Source organism: Taudactylus pleione, unplaced genomic scaffold, assembly GCF_031769625.1.
Source record: "Taudactylus pleione unplaced genomic scaffold, aTauple2 ptg000066l, whole genome shotgun sequence".
Taxonomy (NCBI): domain Eukaryota; kingdom Metazoa; phylum Chordata; class Amphibia; order Anura; family Myobatrachidae; genus Taudactylus; species Taudactylus pleione.
Genome location: NW_028284468.1, coordinates 28,648,054 through 28,667,699, shown reverse-complemented (window position 1 = coordinate 28,667,699; position 19,646 = coordinate 28,648,054). Strand labels below are relative to the sequence as shown.

General features: G+C 45.0%; 1 protein-coding gene across 1 annotated transcript in view; it reads left to right on the top strand.

The window, feature by feature from the left end:
- USP7 (ubiquitin specific peptidase 7) overlaps positions 1-19,646 on the top strand; it is a 161,103-nt gene that overhangs the window by 43,911 nt on the left and 97,546 nt on the right. Inside the window, exons 2-6 of the mRNA XM_088466762.1 lie at positions 3,381-3,485; positions 4,432-4,630; positions 6,060-6,198; positions 14,889-14,977; positions 15,579-15,687. Of these exons, the coding sequence (XP_088322888.1) occupies positions 3,381-3,485; positions 4,432-4,630; positions 6,060-6,198; positions 14,889-14,977; positions 15,579-15,687 (641 nt within the window). The remainder of the gene's footprint in view (positions 1-3,380; positions 3,486-4,431; positions 4,631-6,059; positions 6,199-14,888; positions 14,978-15,578; positions 15,688-19,646) is intronic.

Below are 19,646 nucleotides of genomic sequence, written 5' to 3'. Positions count from 1 at the left end.
TAACTAAACCAATTTCAGAAGTGTATGTTTTAAAATGGGTATAAAACTTCCCTGTAAAGTTTAGAGCTTTTCCTGATCTGCAGTGGTCACACAGTTCCGATGGGTGATGGCAGTTGTCGATTTTACTGTATACTGTGTCTAGTTTTTGAAATCTTGATTTTGCCACCTATTGAAGGGATAGTTGGCAGTAATCTTGCAAAGCCTAAACCATGGGTCTTCAACCTTTGGCCCTCCAGCTGCTGTGGAACTACAGATCCCATGATACCCTGCCACAGTTTTAGCATGCTGTTATCAAAACGGTGGCAGGGCATGCTGGGATGTGTAGTTTCACAGCAGCTGGAGGGCCAAAGGTTGAAGACCCCTGGACTGTCAAAATCTGTTTGCATGATAGCTGTAACTGTTGCATGCATGCAATCATTTCAGGAGCTTCTAATGACTGGAGAGATTTAATAGTATGTTATGAAAGTGTTTTAAATGCCCATCAAACCTGCTTCACAGAAACCGTTTGAACAACAGCACAGCATTCACCTTAACCTGAGGTCAATATCTTGCTCATGGATAAGTAGTGTAAGACTGTGTTTTCTGTTCTTCTTACACAAACCTTTACAATTCAAAACATTTTCTTGTAATTGAAACTCCCAATGAACATGCACACAGATCAAGCTGAAATTGGTTCCTATAATGGTTTTACCTGGCATGGAAGCAAAAACAATTGTGGATTTCATGGTCCGAGGAAGTGACAGTTCACATGGTTTAATTTCAAATTGATGGGAACTCTGCTTATGATTCTTTGTACTGACTAACGCAAGCAATGATGAACTCTTGTTTGGTATAAAAGATAGACAGGAATTCGATGGACAATGTCTAGATAGACAACATGTATTAGACGGGCAATAGGTCGACAGGGACAAAGAGTCAACATGGATGAAGGTCGATAGGGTCAAAAGGTTGACACAAAAATGGTCCGCACATTTTTTTTCTAACCCCAACTTTCCCCTTGGTCCCTAACCGTCGGAAGTGCCTTTATTCTAAACGTCCCTTCTAGTGCCTAACCCCACCAAAAAAAAGTCTTTGTTCCTGTCTAACATCTGTTGTCTATCTAGACATTGTCAACCTTTTTACTGTCTATTGACTGGAACCCAGTGAACTCTGACATTGGGGCCAATTCAATTCTGTGCAATTTGAATAGTGCCAGGAAGTTGGTTACAGAGCTATTCAATTCAGCAAGATGTGTAGTCCAACTATTACAAGTTAAGGGCCGTATTCAATTTGAGGCGTTAAGTCTGGATCCGCGGTAATTTACCGCCGATGACGTCATTATCTCCTGTTTTGGTTTTACCCCGTATTCAATTTCAAAGACTTTTCGCCTTGGCGTAAAGTCAATGAAATGTAATAGGCGGTAAAGTATCGCCTATGAATGACAGGCGGTAAAAAGTGCAGAATTGGGGTTTTGGGGGCAACGTTTCGGGAACCCCCGTGCAGCTTTGTCAGTCCCCTAAAGGTAATCTGTGTCCAAAAAAAAAAAAAAAACATATTAAGGACACCCCAAAAATTTACTTTAAGGGGACAGAAAAAAAAAAGCTGCTGTACAAACTTAAAAACTAGCGAACTTGGCTCTGGGGGGGGGGGGGTCCCCAAGTATGCCCCAAGCTTTTTTTGATTGCAGGTGTTTGCGCCATGTGGATGTTTCACGATTTTTTTAAAGTCACTTTAGCATGTTTAAAATATGCTGAACCCCATTTTCAAGTACCCCAAATTTGATGGGCATAGTTGTTTTGCGCTAAAAAAACTTGTAAATACTCCTCTGCATCACCTTATTCAAAGCCGCATTTATGCACCTGCCGCAGCTATTAGAAACCCTGACTTCAGGAGTTAAAAATGGGGGTACCATTTGTCATCCCTTATGTCTACACATCTTTAGGGGGGTCCCTAGAATATTTCCCTAAAATTCTCATTTTGTTTAACCTGTAAATAAAACTGGGTAAAAATGTACAAAAAAAAAACGACATAAGGTTCCCCCCCCCTCCCCTCCACCCTCCCCAAAAGCCAAACCAGCCCCAGGCTTGCCAGCCAGTGGTGGTTTCTAAAAATATGGGGAACAAAATGTGTAGGGTTCCACCGTATTTTAGAACCAACCCAAGGCTGCAGGGACCAGTTCTGGTTTTAAATATAGGTGGGAAAAAAAAACATTTTTTGCTTCTTTTATTTCTACAGGTACAACACAATGGGAATTTTCGGCAAATATTCCAGGGAACCCCCTAAACATGTGTAGACATGGGGGATCATTATGGGTACCCCCATTTTTAACTCCTGAAGGAAGTCGGGGTTTCAAATAGCCGCTGCAGGTGCATTTTTGTAGATAACCTTGGTCTGATTTCTCCTCGCACCCTCAGGAGGGTGCGAGGAGAAATCCACACCATCCTGAGGGCAAATACAAAACACAAAATTCATTAGCTTGCTGAAGAGATGCAATAGGTATTAATGGGTCTTTCATCCTGATTACTATATTTTTAAATCTTATTGACATTCTTTTGTGTGCTCCCCTATTTGAAATTATTTTCTCTTCCGTTTGTCTATCAGTAATTTATTGTAAGGGTGTCTTGTGCATTATAATGCATGTTTATTTCTAATGAACACTGGTGTAATCACCCATTATATATTACAGGATTTTATGTTTTAGCATCACTACTATACGTAGATAAGCTACTTTTATTCATATGTTTTACAGGAAATATACTGATTTTTTTTTTTTTTTTTTTTAAATTTGGTTATTGGAATTAATTCCAAGACCGTTCTGTGGTAATTTTTTCCTAGCTGAGTAAACAGTCAGCAAACTTGCCTCACATGGCCTCAAGTTAGCTGATTTGAAAGTCATTGTTTAAATACCCCCATTATGTATTTTGATCTCTAGGACAGGTCTGTTTTCTCATAGTGGGAGATTCAATTAAGAGCGTGTTGAATAGCGCTGGGAAGTTGGTCCCAGAGCAGTTCAATTGGTTTTAGCCATACCTCCCAACATTGGTGATTCAGTAGTCTGGACTTGCCTGTGCTCAAAAAGGGGGAGTGGTCTTAAGGCACGCGTGCCCCCCCCCCCCCCCCACGGGACAGTCCCGCCAAAATTTGTGAGGTATGGTTTAACCGTTTTACACTGCTAAATCTGGTCTAACAGGGTGTAATAATGGGTCCCCAGGAAAGTTGAGTTTGTACCACTGGGCACCCATTAATTATTATTGCCAAAACAATTGTATCGCCCCCATATAGTCCGGATCTGTTTATTATAATGCTGAAATTACTTCTATGAACATGAAGATGGTGACAGATCTTCTAGAAGACTGTTTGCATTTGTTTTATTTTACTTTTTTTTTCTTTCTATTTTCAAGCTGGAGACACTGATGACCCTCCGAGAATCACGCCTAACCCGGTAATAAATGGCAATGTTGCTATGGCAGATGGTCACAATAATACAGAAGAGGATATGGAAGATGGTAAGCTACAGTATAATGTGCACCATGGCACAGATAATGCATAACTGATTTCTTACAACTATTTTATTTATTTATTACCAGTTATTTATATAGCGCACACCTATTCCCCAGTGCTTTACAGAGAGAATATTTGGCCTTTCACATCAGTCCCTGCCCAGTGGAGCTTACAATCTATATCCCTAACACACAAACACAGGTTAAGTTTTGTTGGGAACCAATTAACCTACCAGTATATTTTTGGAGTGTGGGAGGAAACCGGAGCACCAGGAGGAAACCCACGCAAGCACAGGGAGAATATACAAACTCCACACAGTTAGGGCCATGGTGGGACTTGAACCCATGACCTCAGTGCTGTGAGGCAGTAATGCTAACCATTACACCGTCTGTGCTGCCCTATTTCATAATAAACACTTGTTTCTCAGTGCAATAAATGTTACAATATTTCAAACATCTGTGAAAGGGGTAGTTGTAAGACCCTAGCACATATATGTAGGGAATTTCCTCCGTTACTTGTTCTTGCACTGCCCTGGTAAAGCATGGTTTAAAGTATCTGCGTATGAATTTGCTTTCTGCTTATCAACATCTGATAAGTTTAAGTTTTGCTTTTATTAATGTGTGATGTGCGAGTAGAAATACGGCTGAAATTGGGCTTTGGGGCTGGTCGTGAGTCACAGGAGGAGCCGCTTAATACGGCCAATCCCGTGCATTAGGGCACAAGAAAGAGACCATCGCAACCAGCGTGGGCCTGGTTGCACAAATAATTAAATTGATTCCCAGCCACTTTATACAGACCAGGACATAGGGCCCAACTTTTTGGGGGCTGTGTGGTGTTTGCTATATGGGCTTCTCTTCTTTAACATCATTTTGGTACTGTGTATTATCAAGAAAACTGAAAGAATGAGGAGCAAGTTAAAATGATAACCACTGTAGCTTTGTCTGCTTCCAGATACCAGTTGGCGGTCAGAAGCAACATTTCAATTTACAGTGGAACGCTTTAGTCGGCTTAGTGAATCTGTGCTCAGCCCTCCTTGCTTTGTGCGAAATCTCCCATGGAAAATAATGGTGATGCCACGATTTTACCCAGATCGACCACATCAGAAAAGCGTGGGATTTTTCCTTCAGTGCAACGCAGAATCTGATTCAACGTACGACCTGTTCCAATTTTTACTGAAAGCTATTTGTGAAACTATTAATATGTTTAAAGGTGTTGACTTAGCAATATTTCTGAGGCCCTGTATATTGCTAACTGGATATTTTTTATTGAGAGTGAAAAGAGAAAAGTAATATGTATAGGTAAAAGGAGGAAAAATTAGGTGCCACATAATGAGCTAAACTAAAAATCTATAGTAAAGCATAATAGGGTCATTTTATAACATTTGAGCAGGTTTTCTATAATTTTTAATGTAAAAGTTTAAATTTTTTGGACAGCTATTGTAATCATTTTATGTAACTGTTCATTTTTTTTAATTGGTGATGTTTTTTATGAACTCATTTTTCATTAAGATAGTGTGTACATCTGCATGTGAAGAATATACATTGTCTAATCTAATTAAGACAGATGCAAAACCTGAAATGTATTTCTTGTACTGATGTGTTGCAAAGCTTTTAGAAAATGTTGGTGTCAATTGAGAAGCAATCAGGAAGCCGACTGCCTAAATACCGGCAGCCGGCTTCCCGACTGTCATTTCCCGGCAAGGGTGAAATGCAGGGCTTCTAGATGTAGATGCCCGCATTTCCCAGACGCCGGGAGACCGGCATCCCGATCGTAGTGATGCCGGGCTCCGCGAGCGGACAGCCTCGGGGGGGGGGGGGGGGGGGGCGAGGGTTAGGTTTAGGGCTCTCGGCGGGGGACTTAGGGTTAGGCACCCCCCGGGAGGGTTAGGCTAGGGGGAGGGAGGGTTAGGGTTAGGCACCCCTGGGGGGGGGACTTAGGGTTAGGCACCCCCCGGAGGACTTAGGTTTAGGCAGCGGGGAAGGGAGTGGTTAGGGTTAGGCACTTGGGGGGGGGAAGTTAGAGTTAGGCACTTGGGGGGGGGAAGTTAGGGTTAGGCACCCCCTAAGGAAGGTTAGGGGGGTTAGGTTAGTAGATACTTACCTATCCACGATCTGGATTTCCAGCGCTGTCAGGCTTCCGCTGCTTTTAACTCTGCTCTTGTCGGGCTGCCGCTGACCGGAATCAGCCGGCGGTATTTCATACCCATTCCTGTCAATGAAATACATAAATTTATTATGGGTTTTGCCTAAAGCGTATACACAAACAAATTAGTATGGTACTTTACATAAGTGATTTTGGTTGATCCATGCAAAATGGCAAAAATATTTGTTAGCCGGTCTATTCTAAATTGTCTTTGTGGACTGGACTAGCCAATTTATTTATTACCAGTTATTTATGTAGCGCACACATATTCCGCAGCGCTTTACAGAGCCTATTTCGCCATTCACATCAGTCCCTGCCCCAGCGGAGCTTACAATTCAATATGTGAAATCGCCATCGCTACATCTGAACTGTAGTCTCTTTATTGTCCTGTTTTGTTTTTTTTTAAAGTTAAAATGAATGTTTATCTGGGTTTACAGGTCATGGTCCTGTCATGCGCAGGCAGTGCTAAAGATTATCAATTACAAGGACGATGAGAAATCGTTCAGCAGACGCATTAGTCACTTGTTCTTTCATAAAGAAAATGATTGGGGATTTTCCAACTTTATGGCATGGACTGTAAGTAGTATCCTGTTTGAAATGTATGAGTGTATATATAGAATGGGTTAATAGCTTTGAATGGTGACATAAAGTTGCATTTTTGTAAAAAGATGCTTTGAAATATTGCTATTATGTTGTGTTCATGAAACTACATATGAAAATATTGTCTTGTATTGCATTCCTATGTAAAGATATTCTGTGGGATATGATGATGATTCCCTCGGAGGTACCTTCTATATCTCCTCCCACTCTTCATCACAGATCACATGATGAGAGTAATGTCTACTACCTACATATGGGAAGGAGTGGTGCAGATAATGGTGGGGGTGCAGTGATTGTTTTCCAAACATGTAGATTTATATAATTAAAAATTCCTTTAAATATTTTCGAATTTGGCGAAATATGCGTTAAGAAAATATGGAGAGATTTTGATCTGGGCTCTGTCTTTTACCCTTATACGCTGTATTTAGTGTCCACTCTAGCTCCAGCGGCAGGCAGGGCGCCGGAGCTAGAGAGGGCACTTCCGGGAAAAAAGGGCGTGGCCATTGAAAAGGGGGCGTGTCTAAGATGCGTTCCCTCTTCGTCACTCTTGGGGGCGTGCTCGGCACTTATGGACACGCCGGGCAGCCCCCAAATGCTGCTGACCGGGTCACCGCACATTTCCCCACCCGCAGGACACTGACCCGCGGGTGGAGATGGCTGTTTTAGTGAGGCGCTGCGTGGTAAGGGCAGGGCGCTCCAGAAGGAGGGCAGGGCGCCGCGCCCCGCTAAACCAGCCTAACGGGAACGCTATGTATGTGCACTAAATGGCTAACAGCTGCACAGTTCCGCAGCCCTGCAAATGAAGTATATGTGCACATAATAGCCGTACCTAAGTGTATCATTTTGTTCTTCAGGGTTCATAGGCTCCACATGGAGACCTTTGGGGGTATAGGTGATGAACCTGGATCCCGAGCACCACACAGTTAAAGCTTTCAGCTCCCAGGATGCATCGGTCCTTCCTCCCTAAACCCCGCCCCTGAGCCAGAGGCACCTCAATTTTAGTTGGTGCCTGGCCGGAGTCGAGTTACTGTTAACGCAGGGGGCTGCTTCAGCGCAGCCCCAAGAGCTACTTTTATTTATGATTTTTATTTTTGCTTTTACTATCAGCTTGCAGCAACAGACTGTCCATAGGAAGTCTGCGCTGCCGCTCCGTCACCCCTCTGACGCAGCGACGCCAATACTGGTCTGGGGTTCTCGGCGGGCCCTCGGGGTCTTTGCTAGCCGGGCCCCTTGGGATAGCCCTGACTGCAGCCGGACGTACGGGGACAGGTAAGTCGAGTCACTGCTTGCGGTGACCCGCGTATTGGCAGTCATACCTCCGGCCTCAGGGGACAGACCGGAGGTGCTGTGGATGCAGGCCTCCATACCCTGCGCTCCACTAGACCACCATGGATGACATTGGTGTGGGAACCAGCGTCCCAGGGGTTAATAGTCAGCCAGGGGAGACTACTTCCTGGTTTTAGCAGCTACTCCCCTCAGCTCAGCGCTCCTTTTTTCCTGAGGTCTGGCTTTGCTGAGTTGTTTCCTCCTGTGGCCATGCCCCCTCTGAGGTCTCCGGTGACCATTTTCTTGGATGGTGCATCGCAGATCTCCCAGGACAGCGCGTCATCCAGTTTCCCTGCCATACGTCTCCCTTGGGTTAGTGTATGCAGCACTATAGCCTTCCCAGACATTGAATCCGGGCAGTTGAATGTAGTGCCAATTTGCTGTGTGTATGTGTGTGTGTATATATGTATGTATGTATATATATATATATATATATATATATATATATATATATATATATATATATATATATTTTTTTTTTTTCTATTTCCAAACTGGAATAAATTCATTTGTGTCCTCCAAATTCTACACACACCACCCCATAATGACAACCTTTAAAAAGTGTTTTTGAGATTTTTGCAAATCACATAAGTATTCACAGCCTTTGCCATGAAACTCAAAATTGAGCTCAAGTGCATCCTGTTTCCACTGATCATCCTTGAGATGTTCCTACAGCTTAATTGAAGTCTACCTGTGGTAAATTCAGTTGTTTGGACATGAGTTTGAAAGGCATACACCTATCTGTATAAGGTCCCATACTTGACAGTGCATGTCAGAGCACAAACCAAGCATGAAGACCAAGGAATTGTCTGTAGACCTCCGAGACAGGATTGTCTTGAGGCACAAATCTGGGGATGGGTACAGAAAAATATCTGCTGCTTTGAAGATGAGCAGTGTGTCCTCCATCATCCGAAAATGGAAGAAGGTCGGAACCACCAGGACTCTTCCTAGAGTTGGCCGGCCGTCTAAACTGAGCGATCGGGGGAGAGAAGGGCCCTAGTCAGGGAGGTGACCAAGAACCCGATGGTCACTCTGTCAGAGCTACAGCATTCCTCTGTGGAGAGAGGAGAAGCTTCCAGAAGGACAACCATCTCTGCAGCAATCCACCAATCAGGCCTGTATGGTAGAGTGGCCAGTAAAAAAGCACATGGCAGCCTACATGGAGTTTGCCAAAATGCACCTGAAGGACTCTCAGACTATGAGAAACAATTCTCTGATCTGATGAGACAGATTGAACTCTTTGGTGTGAATGCCAGGCGTTATGTTTGGAGGAAACCAGGCACCGCTAATCACCAGGCCAATACCATCACTACAGTGTAGTGTTCACTCTAGCTCCGGCGGCAGGCAGGGCGCCGGAGCTAGAGAGGGCAAGTTTGTGCGCGCGCCATAGGCGTGTCAATAAGACGCGTCCCCTTTACGTCATACATGGGGGCGTGCCCGGCACTTATGGGCACGCCGTGCAGCCCCCAAGCGCTGCACACAGAATAGATGCTGGGCGCATACGCCCGGCGTCTATTCTCCGTCGGTGACCGGGTCACCGCAAATTTCTCCATCCGTGGGACACTGCGACCCGCGGGTTAAGACTGCACCCGCAGGCTGTGAGGGCAGGGCGCTTTTTGCCCTCCAGAAGGAGGGCAGGGCGCCGTGCCCCGCTAAAACAGCCTAGCGGGAACGCTACAGTGAAGCATGGTGGTAGTAGCATCATGCTGCGGGGATGTTTTTCAGCGGCAGGAACTGGGAGACTGGTCAGGAAAGAGGGAAAAGATGAATGCAGCAATGTACAGAGACATCCTGGATGAAAACCTCCCGAGCGCTCTTGATCTCAGACTGGGGCGATTGTTCATCTTTCAGCAGGACAATAACCCTAAGCACACAGCCAAGATATCAAAGGAGTGACTTCAGGACAACTCTGTGAATGACCTTGAGTGGCCCAGCCAGAGTCCAGACTTGAATCCGATTGAACATCTCTGGAGAGATCTGAAATTGGCTGTACACAGACGCTTCCAATCCAACCTGATGGAGCTTGAGAGGTGCTGCAAAGAGGAATGGGCAAAACTGCCCAAAGATAGGAGTGCCAAGCTTGTGGCATCATATTCAAAAATACTTGAGGCTGTAATTGCTGCCAAAGGTGCATCAACAAAGTATTGAGCAAAAGCTGTGAATACTTATGTACATGAGATTTCTTAGTTGTTGTTTTTTTTTTATTATATTTGCAAAAATATCCAAAAAACTTTTTACACGTCACACGTGTAGAATTTTGAGGACAAAAATGAATGTATTCCATTTTGGAATAAGGCTGTAACATAACAAAATGTTGACTATCTGCCATACTACAGGTATAGTTATGGTGGTTCTTGGACCTCACATGCATAGTTGATAATATTTGTGAAGTCTGTCGCATACAGTTGTGTGCTGCATGGTGCCATATTTTATTTATATATATATATATATATATATATATATATATATATATTAATAATTTTATTTATTATGGCAGTCAGACATGTTTAACCTGGATATCGAGCGCAATGCTGCACACACTATGCTATCCTGCAGGTTATGTTCTGCAGGTGTGAGTAAGGAGGATTTAACTCAGTATGGGTTGTGTGTGAGGTGCTTTCAGTCATCAGGCCCCTCAAACCCCCCCCCCCCCCCCCCAACAATGAGACAGGATCCCCCTTGGGTGACCTCCTCAGTTTCTGGCCTCTATGGCGGGTCGCCTGGCTGTCTTGGACCTTTTTCACCATATGGGGTTACCTCAACTGGCCATCCTTCCCTTTCAGGGTATCCAGCAATTTTTCAGTCTACCCCTGTATCACCGACTGTCACTCCCTACCAGGGATTACCGAAGTACATACAATCCCCCCCGGTACCACAACAGTCTCATTCCCTTGCTGGGACTACCACAGACTATACAGCCACCCTGGGTGGATGTTTTATCTAATTCAGTACAGAATTTGGCAGCTTCCTCTACGGCCTTTCAGACCATGTTGCAGAGTGAAAGGCCTAAGAAGGCGCGCCCTGCGTTGTCATCACAGTCTACACAACTATCAGATAAGTCGTCAGACAATGGGGAGTTGGATGAGGCCTCTACAAGAGGTGGAGCCTAAATCAAGTATTAATGTTCCTGCTTTCGTGCGGGCGGTTATATACATATTGGTAATAGAGGATGATGAACCTGCTTCTAAATCAAAACACCCTCAGTTTAAACAGGTAAAGGTAACCGGCAGTTTTCCCTCTCTCTGACCAGCTGGTAGACCACATGGCTGAGGCCTGGAATTTGCCTGGTTACGAGGTATCAGCCGCAAAAGCGTTTGTACTAATGTTGTCCATTCCCTGAGGTCCATTGCGAGAAATGGGAATCTCCTACTGTGGTGGATTCATGTTACACGCTTGATAAAAAGTGCTACACTACCAATGCCTTCCATTTCTTCCTGAAAGGATTCTACAGATAGGAAGTTGGAGACGTGCCTGAAATCTATTTACTCTCAGGAGCTGTTGCCCGTCCGTCCATGGCGATCTCATGGGTGGCCAAAGCGATAGAGAGCTGGGCCAGTGTTCTGGAGGACTCCGTCCCCGTGGAGGTTCCCAAGGATCAGAGGTTTATGCTGGGCCACATTAGAGATGCGGCTGCTTATGTTGGTGAGGCAGCGTTGACTTCCAGAGTCTCGCCCATGTCTGCTCGCCGCTCCCTGTGGCTGTGCTCCTGGAAGGCGGATTATGATTCTAAGAAGGGCCTGGAGGCCTTACCCTACAATGGGGAGATATTGTTAGGACCAGACCTGGATAAGATTGTTGACACATTGGCAAAATCTAAGTCTGCGTTTCTACCATCAGCATCTGCACCTTCAAATCCTAGAACCTCTTCCTTTTGGTCCTTTTGTTCCCAGGGAAAGCCCAAAGGACAGTCTTTTCCTATGCAGTCAGCTGCCAAATCAACCACCAAGCCTAAGAAACAGGCCTGGTGCACCAGAGGATAAACCTTCAGCCTAATGGGAAGGGCCTCCCTTTGGGGGATCCCAGAGTGGGAGGCCGACTTCTTCAGTTTGCCCAGTGCTGGTGTCACTACACCAGGGACACTTGGGTAAAAGAAGTGGTCTTAAGGGTAGGCCCTCTCATTCCTTTGAAGATCTCTCCCTTTTTTTTTCTGCACAAGCCCTCCTTCGGGCAAGAACAGGGCCTTGCAGATCCAGGAAGCCATAGAGTCCTTGCTGAAAGCAGGGGTAATTGTACCAGTTCCACTATCTCAACAAGGGACTGGTGGTTATTCTACTGTTTTCGGAAGCTGAATGGGTCTCATCTGCCTATCCTCAACCTCAAATCTCTGAACAAGTTCCTCAGGGTGCCCAGGTTCAGGATGGAAACGTATGATCCATCATGGTGGCTATGGAACCTGGGGATTACATGGTATCCCTGGACATTCAGGATGCTTAACTGCATGTACCCATAGCGCCTTCTCACCAGTGTTATCTGCGGTTTGCTATTCTGCAACAACGCTTCCAGTGTTGGGCGCTGCCCTTTGGCCTATCCACGGCTCCAGGGGTATTTACCAAAATTGTGGCTGTCACGGCAGCCTATCTGCGGAGTCAGGGTATATGACTCCTGCCATAACTGGACGACCACCTATTGCTGGCGGGTTCTCTGGATGTGCTTCAACAAAACCTATGTCTGACTATCGCTTGTCTACATGCGCATCGGTGGTTGAACAATTGGAAAAAGTCCTCCCTAATTCCCTCACAGAGGATGGTTGGTTCATTTGGGAGCCTTTCTGGATTCTCACCAACAGAGGATCTTTCTAACTCCAGAAAAGATCTCCACGTTGCAGCTGCGAGAGCGCAGATGCCTCAGCAGTCGCCGGGTGTCAATGCACTCGGCGATGCAGGTTCTAGGATCCATGGTGTCCACATTTGATATGGTGGAATATGCTCAGTTCCATTCAAGGCTCTTGCAGGGGCTGATCCTCTCCCAGGTGGAACGGGCTGTGTACAGGGCCCTCATGGCAAAGCACATTTTTCACAGAAAGCCGTGCAGGTTCAGTCTGACAACGCCACCACAGTGGCTTACATCAACCATCAAGGAGGCACTCGAAGTCGAGGAGCAATGACAGATGTGTCCTGTATTCTGACATGGGCAGAGTGCCACCTCCCGGCCATTTTCCGCAGTGTTCATTGCGGGAGTTTCTCAATTGGGAGGCGGACTTCCTCAGCCGCTATGACGTGCATCCAGGGCAATGGTGCCTTCACCAAGAGGTGTTTCAACTCCTAGTGGACAAATGGGGCCTCCCAGAGGTGGACCTCATGGCCTCCCGTCACAATCACAAGTTACCTGTGTACGGGTCAAGAACAAGAGATGCCGAAGCAAGCTTGGTGGACGCTCAGTGGACCTTCTAGTTTGCATACCTATTTTCTCCCATGGTTCCTCGGGTTCTTGGGAAGTTCAAGCAAGACCGAGGCACGGTCCTGCTGGTGGCCCAAGCTTGGCCCAGACATCATTGGTACTCAGATCTTCGGAGTCTCTCCATCGACACTCCGTTCCTGCTGCCTCAACGTCTGGACGTGTTGTCTCAGGGGCCTTGCCTTTACCCGGACTTGGATCGTCTGTCTTTGATGGCGTGGCTCTTGAGACATCTCTCCTAAGGTCCAAGGGATTCTTTCGCTCGGTCATCAACACGATGCTTAGAGCACGTAAACCTGTCTCAGCCAAGATCTACCACAGAGTGTGGCATACATATTTTCAGTGGTGTCGAACAAGACATGACGACCCTCAGGTGTTTTCGGATTTCCAGAATACTGTCATTCCTTCAAGCTGGATTGGACCTTGGCCTATGCCTGCCTCGCTGAAACTGCATTGCTCCACTTCCGGATATCCACACCTTTCTCCAGGGTGTTCTCTCGATTCAACCTCCCTTTCTCCCCCCAGTGTCTCCTTGGGATTTGGTGGTAGTTCTTCGGGCCCTCCAGGGTCCTTCATTTGACCACTAGATTCGGTAGAACTCAAGTGGCTAACAGCTGAGACTTTTTCTTCTGGCTACTGCATCTGCCAGGAGGGTGTCAGAATTGGGGGCGCTTTCTTGTTGTCCCCCCTTTCTGATATTTCACCAGGACAGGGCTGTGCTTCACACTCGCCCTGCGTTTCTTCCGAAGGTGGTTTCTAATTTCCAAATAAATCAGGAAATTATAGTAACGGCCTTTCAGTCGCCAGACCCCTCCGCTGTTGAGGCCTCATTGGATGTGGTCCATGCTCTCAGGATTTATGTGGACCGTACCAGCCCCCTTCGGAAATCTGACTCCTTGATGGTGCTCTATGGAATTCACAAGAGGGGATGGGCAGCCAATAAACACACCTTGGTCAGATGGCTTTGTATGACTATCTCAGAGGTTTATACACAGGCAGGCCTTCCTGTTCCGAGTTCTATCACTGATCATTCTACTCTGTCTGTGGGCGGCTCGCCGTGGCGCTTCAACTGTTCAGTTTTGTAAGACGGCCACGTGGTCTTCCATTCAGACCTCTTTCTAAGGTTCTATGCTTTTGATACCTTTGCCTCTCGGGATGCTTCCTTTTGGGTGCCGGATTCTCCTCTCAGCGCACGAGCGCCCTCACCCTTAAAAGGACTGCTTTGGAACATCCCCAAGTTCTCCCTGTGGAGCCTATGAACCCTGAAGAAGAAAATGAGTTATGGTAAGAACTTACCTTTTGTTAACTCCTTTCTTCGAAGTCCATAGGGTCCACAGGGCATCCGCCCTGATGCACCTTGCTTCATATGGGCTGGTCACCAGTTTTCAGTCTCCTTCTCTGTGAGAGTGTGATCTTGAGTGTTGCAGTCTTCCTTCTCCTTTATCCTCCTCCAGGCCTTTGGCTACTTACCAACTGAGGTGGCTTAGGGGCGGGGTATAGGGAGGATGGACCGGTGTATCCTGGGAGCTGAAAGCCTTAACTACGTGGTGCCCGGGATCCAGATCCGTGACCTACACCCCTAAGGTCTCCCTGTGGACCCTTTGGACTTCGAAGAAAGAGTTAACAAAGGTAAATTTTTACCATAACTCTAATTTTTTGCTTGTACTTCTGGCGATGGTCATTAACCAAAGCATCACTAGGAAAACTAACTCACAAAGCTACTATGGTACTTCTCAGCTTATTTAATTGCTCTTTACATGGCTAAATGTTATCCAAAAAATTGGTTTGCTGCGAGTTTTCCTAAATATGACCAGTTTAGTTCTAAAATATTGCATGAAGAGTGGAATATGTAGAACATGGTAGGCAATACTTGTGCATAAATAACAATGAAAGTAAGCCTCGGCTATTGGTTATAAGTACTTATCAGGCATGTTTCCTTTCTCTAGGAAGTTACAGATCCGGATAAAGGTTTCATAGAGGAAGACAAAGTGACTTTTGAAGTCTATGTTCAGGCAGATGCTCCTCATGGTGTAGCGTAAGTATTAAAGGTCTTCTAAAATTAAAATAAATGTGACCTTATTTAAAAGAGTGAACATCAGTATCCTCAGAAACTGGGCTGCCTGTGATGTCTTTTAACTGGCTAACAGTCAAGATGTCTGCTGTGTTTAGGATAATAAAATATGTATCTCCAGTTCTTGCAAGTTTCACACATTTGTCATATACACTGCTGATGCTATTAAGGCGCGTATCCACTTGCCGACAATGAAGGACTGAACGATATTGTTATCGTTCAATCGTTCATTATACTGTGCAGTGCCCACACTGAACGATATGTCGTTCAATGCAGACACCCTCCCTCATCCCCGAACATGCTCAACCTGACGATATCGTCAGGTTGACTGTCATGTTCGGGCGATGAGCGATGCCGACAACGACCAGCACGATTAATTAGCGATTGGACGATAACTGTCGTAATCGTTCAATCGCTCATTTTTCTCATTTAGTGGATACGCGCCTTTAGTTGTAAACTAACCTTGTATTGAGTTTTGTGGTTCTTATACAGTTTGTAACTATCATACTTTTTTTTTTTGGTAGTGATGTGTTCAGTTTACTCACTTTTACTTCCTTGTCTGTAGATGGGATTCAAAGAAGCACACTGGTTATGTTGGATTAAAGAATCAGGGGGCAACGTGTTACATGAACAGTTTACTGCAAACATTGTTTTTCACAAACCAACTCCGCAAGGTACACACTTTTATTTACTATTTTCTTCATATTTTTCATTTTTCCTGAATATCACTTTTAAATTGGGCTTGTCTTGCTTCTTTTATGACTTTTCAAACTTTACCTAAAACAATTTACATATTACTTATTATTGTCCCACACATATTTTACTTTTAGTATTCACTTCCCCGCTAAAAACTCATCAGTGCCAAGTAGCAAGCCTTTACGCTCTTCTGTGTTAACTTTCGGGATGTGTTGCTAGGAAAATTTTTTAAAGTTTTCCTAAAGTTTTTGACTTGTTAAACCAAGCCGTTCGGTGGATATTTTCAGTTACCGGCATCCCATTTAGGGAACTGATAAAGGGTCATTAATAATCTGAACCTTTGCAGCCTGAAACTTTTATGAAGAGCTAGGAAAACATGGCGAGGGAGAAATCGGGACTCTGCTGCACCCACATGATGGAGTTATCTGTGCCTGATACCTCGGCACTATCTAGGCAGTTGGGACTCTTTTGCACCCACCCGGTAGTGAGGTATTAGGTTAAGAGCTATAAGCACTACCTGCGCCTATTCTGAAGGAGTCCCCATCAGAAAGCTGGTGGTAACTTAAACAGCACTTCCTCAGTCCACTTCGGTTTGCACACAGCCCAGCTAGGCTTCTGCAAAGCAGAGTATCCAGCAGGATGGGCATAAAGAAGAAGCTTATTTTGAAAATATCTAGAGTGCTTAATGGAGGCTCTAGAATTACTATTGTGAATATTAAGTAATATCTAGAGCACAGGTTCTCAAACTCTGTCCTCAGGAACCCAAACAGTGCATGTTTTCCAAGTCTCACAGAATCACAAGTGAAATAATTAGCTCCTGCAGTGGAACTTTTAAAATGGGTCAGTGAGTAATTAATGCACTTGTGCTCCAGCTTTGTAACCTGGAAAACGTGAAATGTGTGGGGTCCTGAGGACAGAGTTTGAGAACCACTGATCTAGAGCAACAGCATTACAAAATACAAGAATGTTACTTTTTCATCCATCTGGGGGATGCCATTACTTCAGGGTTATGCATAGTAAGGTGTGGAGTCGGACACTAGCTAATTGAAAACTGGCTCCCACCTCCTATATAACCCCTCCTTTAGCACCGTTAGCTCAGTCTTGTTTTTAGTGTTTTGGAGTAAAGCACTGGCTAGGTCCAAGCTTTTAGTTGGTTAGGTTTTATTTCTTTATTTTGATGTTTGGGTGCTTAGTTCCTGGCAACAAGAACTAGCAGAGTGGGAGTTATATGCATTTTACAGATGTCTCAAATCTCAGTTCTCAGGGTTGATGCAGATACTGGGATAATTGGTGGCTTCGTTCAAAGCTGTTCCTTTTTGCCAGGTTTTATGCCCGTCCACTACAAAACCAATTGCTTCATCGATGGGTGAAGCCAGACCCTCGATTAAACAGGCAGATGTTCAGATCTCTGCAGACCCGGCAGTCTCTCCGGTGGTGGTTACAGGATGCAAATCTTAACAAGGGTTGCAAATTGTCAATAATTGACCATTGTCACCATAGATGCCAGCCTAACAGGCTGGGGGGGGGGGGGGGGGGGGTGGTTCTAGACACACTTACAGGGTCTTTAGTCTGTCCAAGAAGCCTCTTTCCTTCAATATACTGGAGTTAAGGGAAATTCGATATGCATTGAGTCAGGCTCAATGCCATCTAAGGAATTTACCAGTGCGAATCCAATCTGACAATGCCACGGCAGTTGCTTACATAAACAAGCAGGGTGGCACACGCAGCTGACAAGCAATGAGGGAGGTTTCTCACATCCTTCGTTGGGCAGCTATTTCAGCAATTTACATTCCAGGAGTGTGCTTAAGTCGCCACAGTGTGCAGGGGAATGGGAATTGCACCAGAAGATGTTTGCAGAAATAGTTGCCAGATCTCCAGACATACAGAGCCTTGCAAAAGTATTCACCCCTCTTTGCCTTTTTCATGTTTGCTGCCTCACAACCTGGAATTAAAATGGATTATTTGAAGGTGTGCATCATTTCATTCACAGAACATGCCTACAACTGTGAAGTTGTGTTTTTATTTTATATTGTGAATCAAACAACATTTAGGACAACATAACAGAAAACTTCAGCGTGCATAACTATTCACCCCCCTAAAGTCAGTACTTTCTCGAGCCACCTTTTGTGGCAATTGCAGCTGAAAGTCGCTTTGGATAAGTCTCTATGATCTTGCCACATCTTGCCCCTGTGATTTTTGCCCATTCCTCAAGGCAAAACTGCTCCAGCTCCTTCATGTTGGATGGTTTCCGCTTGTGAACAGCAATCTTCAAGTCTGACCACAGATTCTCAATTGGATTGAGATCTGGGCTTTGACTAGGCCATTCCAACACATTTAAATGTTTCCCCTTAAACCACTCGATTGTTGCTTTAGCAGTATGCTTCGGGTCATTGTCCTGCTGGAAGGTGAACCTCCGTCCCAGTCTCAAATCACAGGCAGACTGAAACAAATATGGAGTGTACGGCTTATTGTGGTCACATGCACAGATACACTAGTCTCTGCTGTGGGACTCTGCAGCTCCTTCAGGGTTACCTGTGGTCTCTGTGCTGCCTCTCTGATTAATGCCTTCCTTGCCCGGTCTCTTGAGTTTTGGTGGGTGGCCATCTCTTGGCAGGTTTGTTGTGGTACCATGCTCTTTCCATTTGATGATGATGGATTTGATGGTGCTCCGGGGGATCATCAAACATTTGGATATTTTTTTTATAACCCAACCCAGAATTGTACTTCTCAACAACTTTTGTCCCTGATTTGTTTGGAGAGCTCCTTGGTCTTCATGGTGTGATGCCTCTTGCTCAGTGGTGTAGCAGCCTCTGGGGCCTTTCAGAAAAGGTGTGTTTATACAGACAGGATCATGTGACACTTAGATTTCACACAGGTGGACTTCATTTCACTAATTATGTGACTTCTGAAGCTAATTGGTTGCACCAGAACTTTTGAGGGGCTTCATAGCAAAGGGGGTGATTACATATGCACATGCCAATTTTCCAAATTTTATTTATAAATATTCTTTTTGATATATTTCTCATTTCACTTCACCAAATTAGACTATTTTGTGCAGATCTATCATTCAGATTTAAAAAAATAAATAAATTACAGGTTGTAATGTAACAAGAAAGGGAAAAAGCCAAGGGGGTGAATACGTTTGCAAGGCACTGTATATCTAAGGTAGGGGTGGGCAATAAGCGGCATCCCAGCATGTCCTGCCACAGTTTTGCTACTTGACCATGCTAAAAATGTTGCAATGCGTAACAGCTGGAGGGTCGCTTATTGTCAACCACTGATCTAAGTGCTGCTTCTCGTCTCAACAAGAAGTTTCCGAGGTATGAATCACAGTCCTGGGATCCTCAGGCATCTTTGCTGGCTGCCATGACAGCACCTTGGGTATTCCAGCTGGGATACATCTTTCCTCCTCTGGTAATGTTACCAAAGGTAATTCAGCAGATTCTATCAGTGGTACGGCCGGTCATTGGTACGCAATTCTTCGGACCATGTTGGCAGACGTTCCATATAGGCTGCCCCTGCGTCCAGATCTATTGCTTCGAGGTCCATGCAGTCACCCCGATTTGCCTCGCTTGGCTTGTGACAGCATGGTTCTTGAATCCAATATTTTGAGGGCAAAAGGGTTTTCAGAATCTGTGGTGACAACCATGATACAGGCTTGCAAACCAGTTACTTCCCAGATTTATCATCGGATATGGAAGATATATATATATAGTTCTTGGTGTGAACAGCATAAGTTCAAACCTGAGAGATTGAGTATCTCATCTCTTGACTTTTCTACAGGAGGGGGTTGGTTTAAGAGTCTTAGATTGTCCTCTCTTAAAGGACAAATTTCGGCCCTATCGATCCTGTTTCAGAGAAAATTGGCCTCCGTTCCTAAAGTTTATATCTTCTTGCAGGGTGTTCTTCGCATACAGTCTCTCTTATGTCCTGCCAG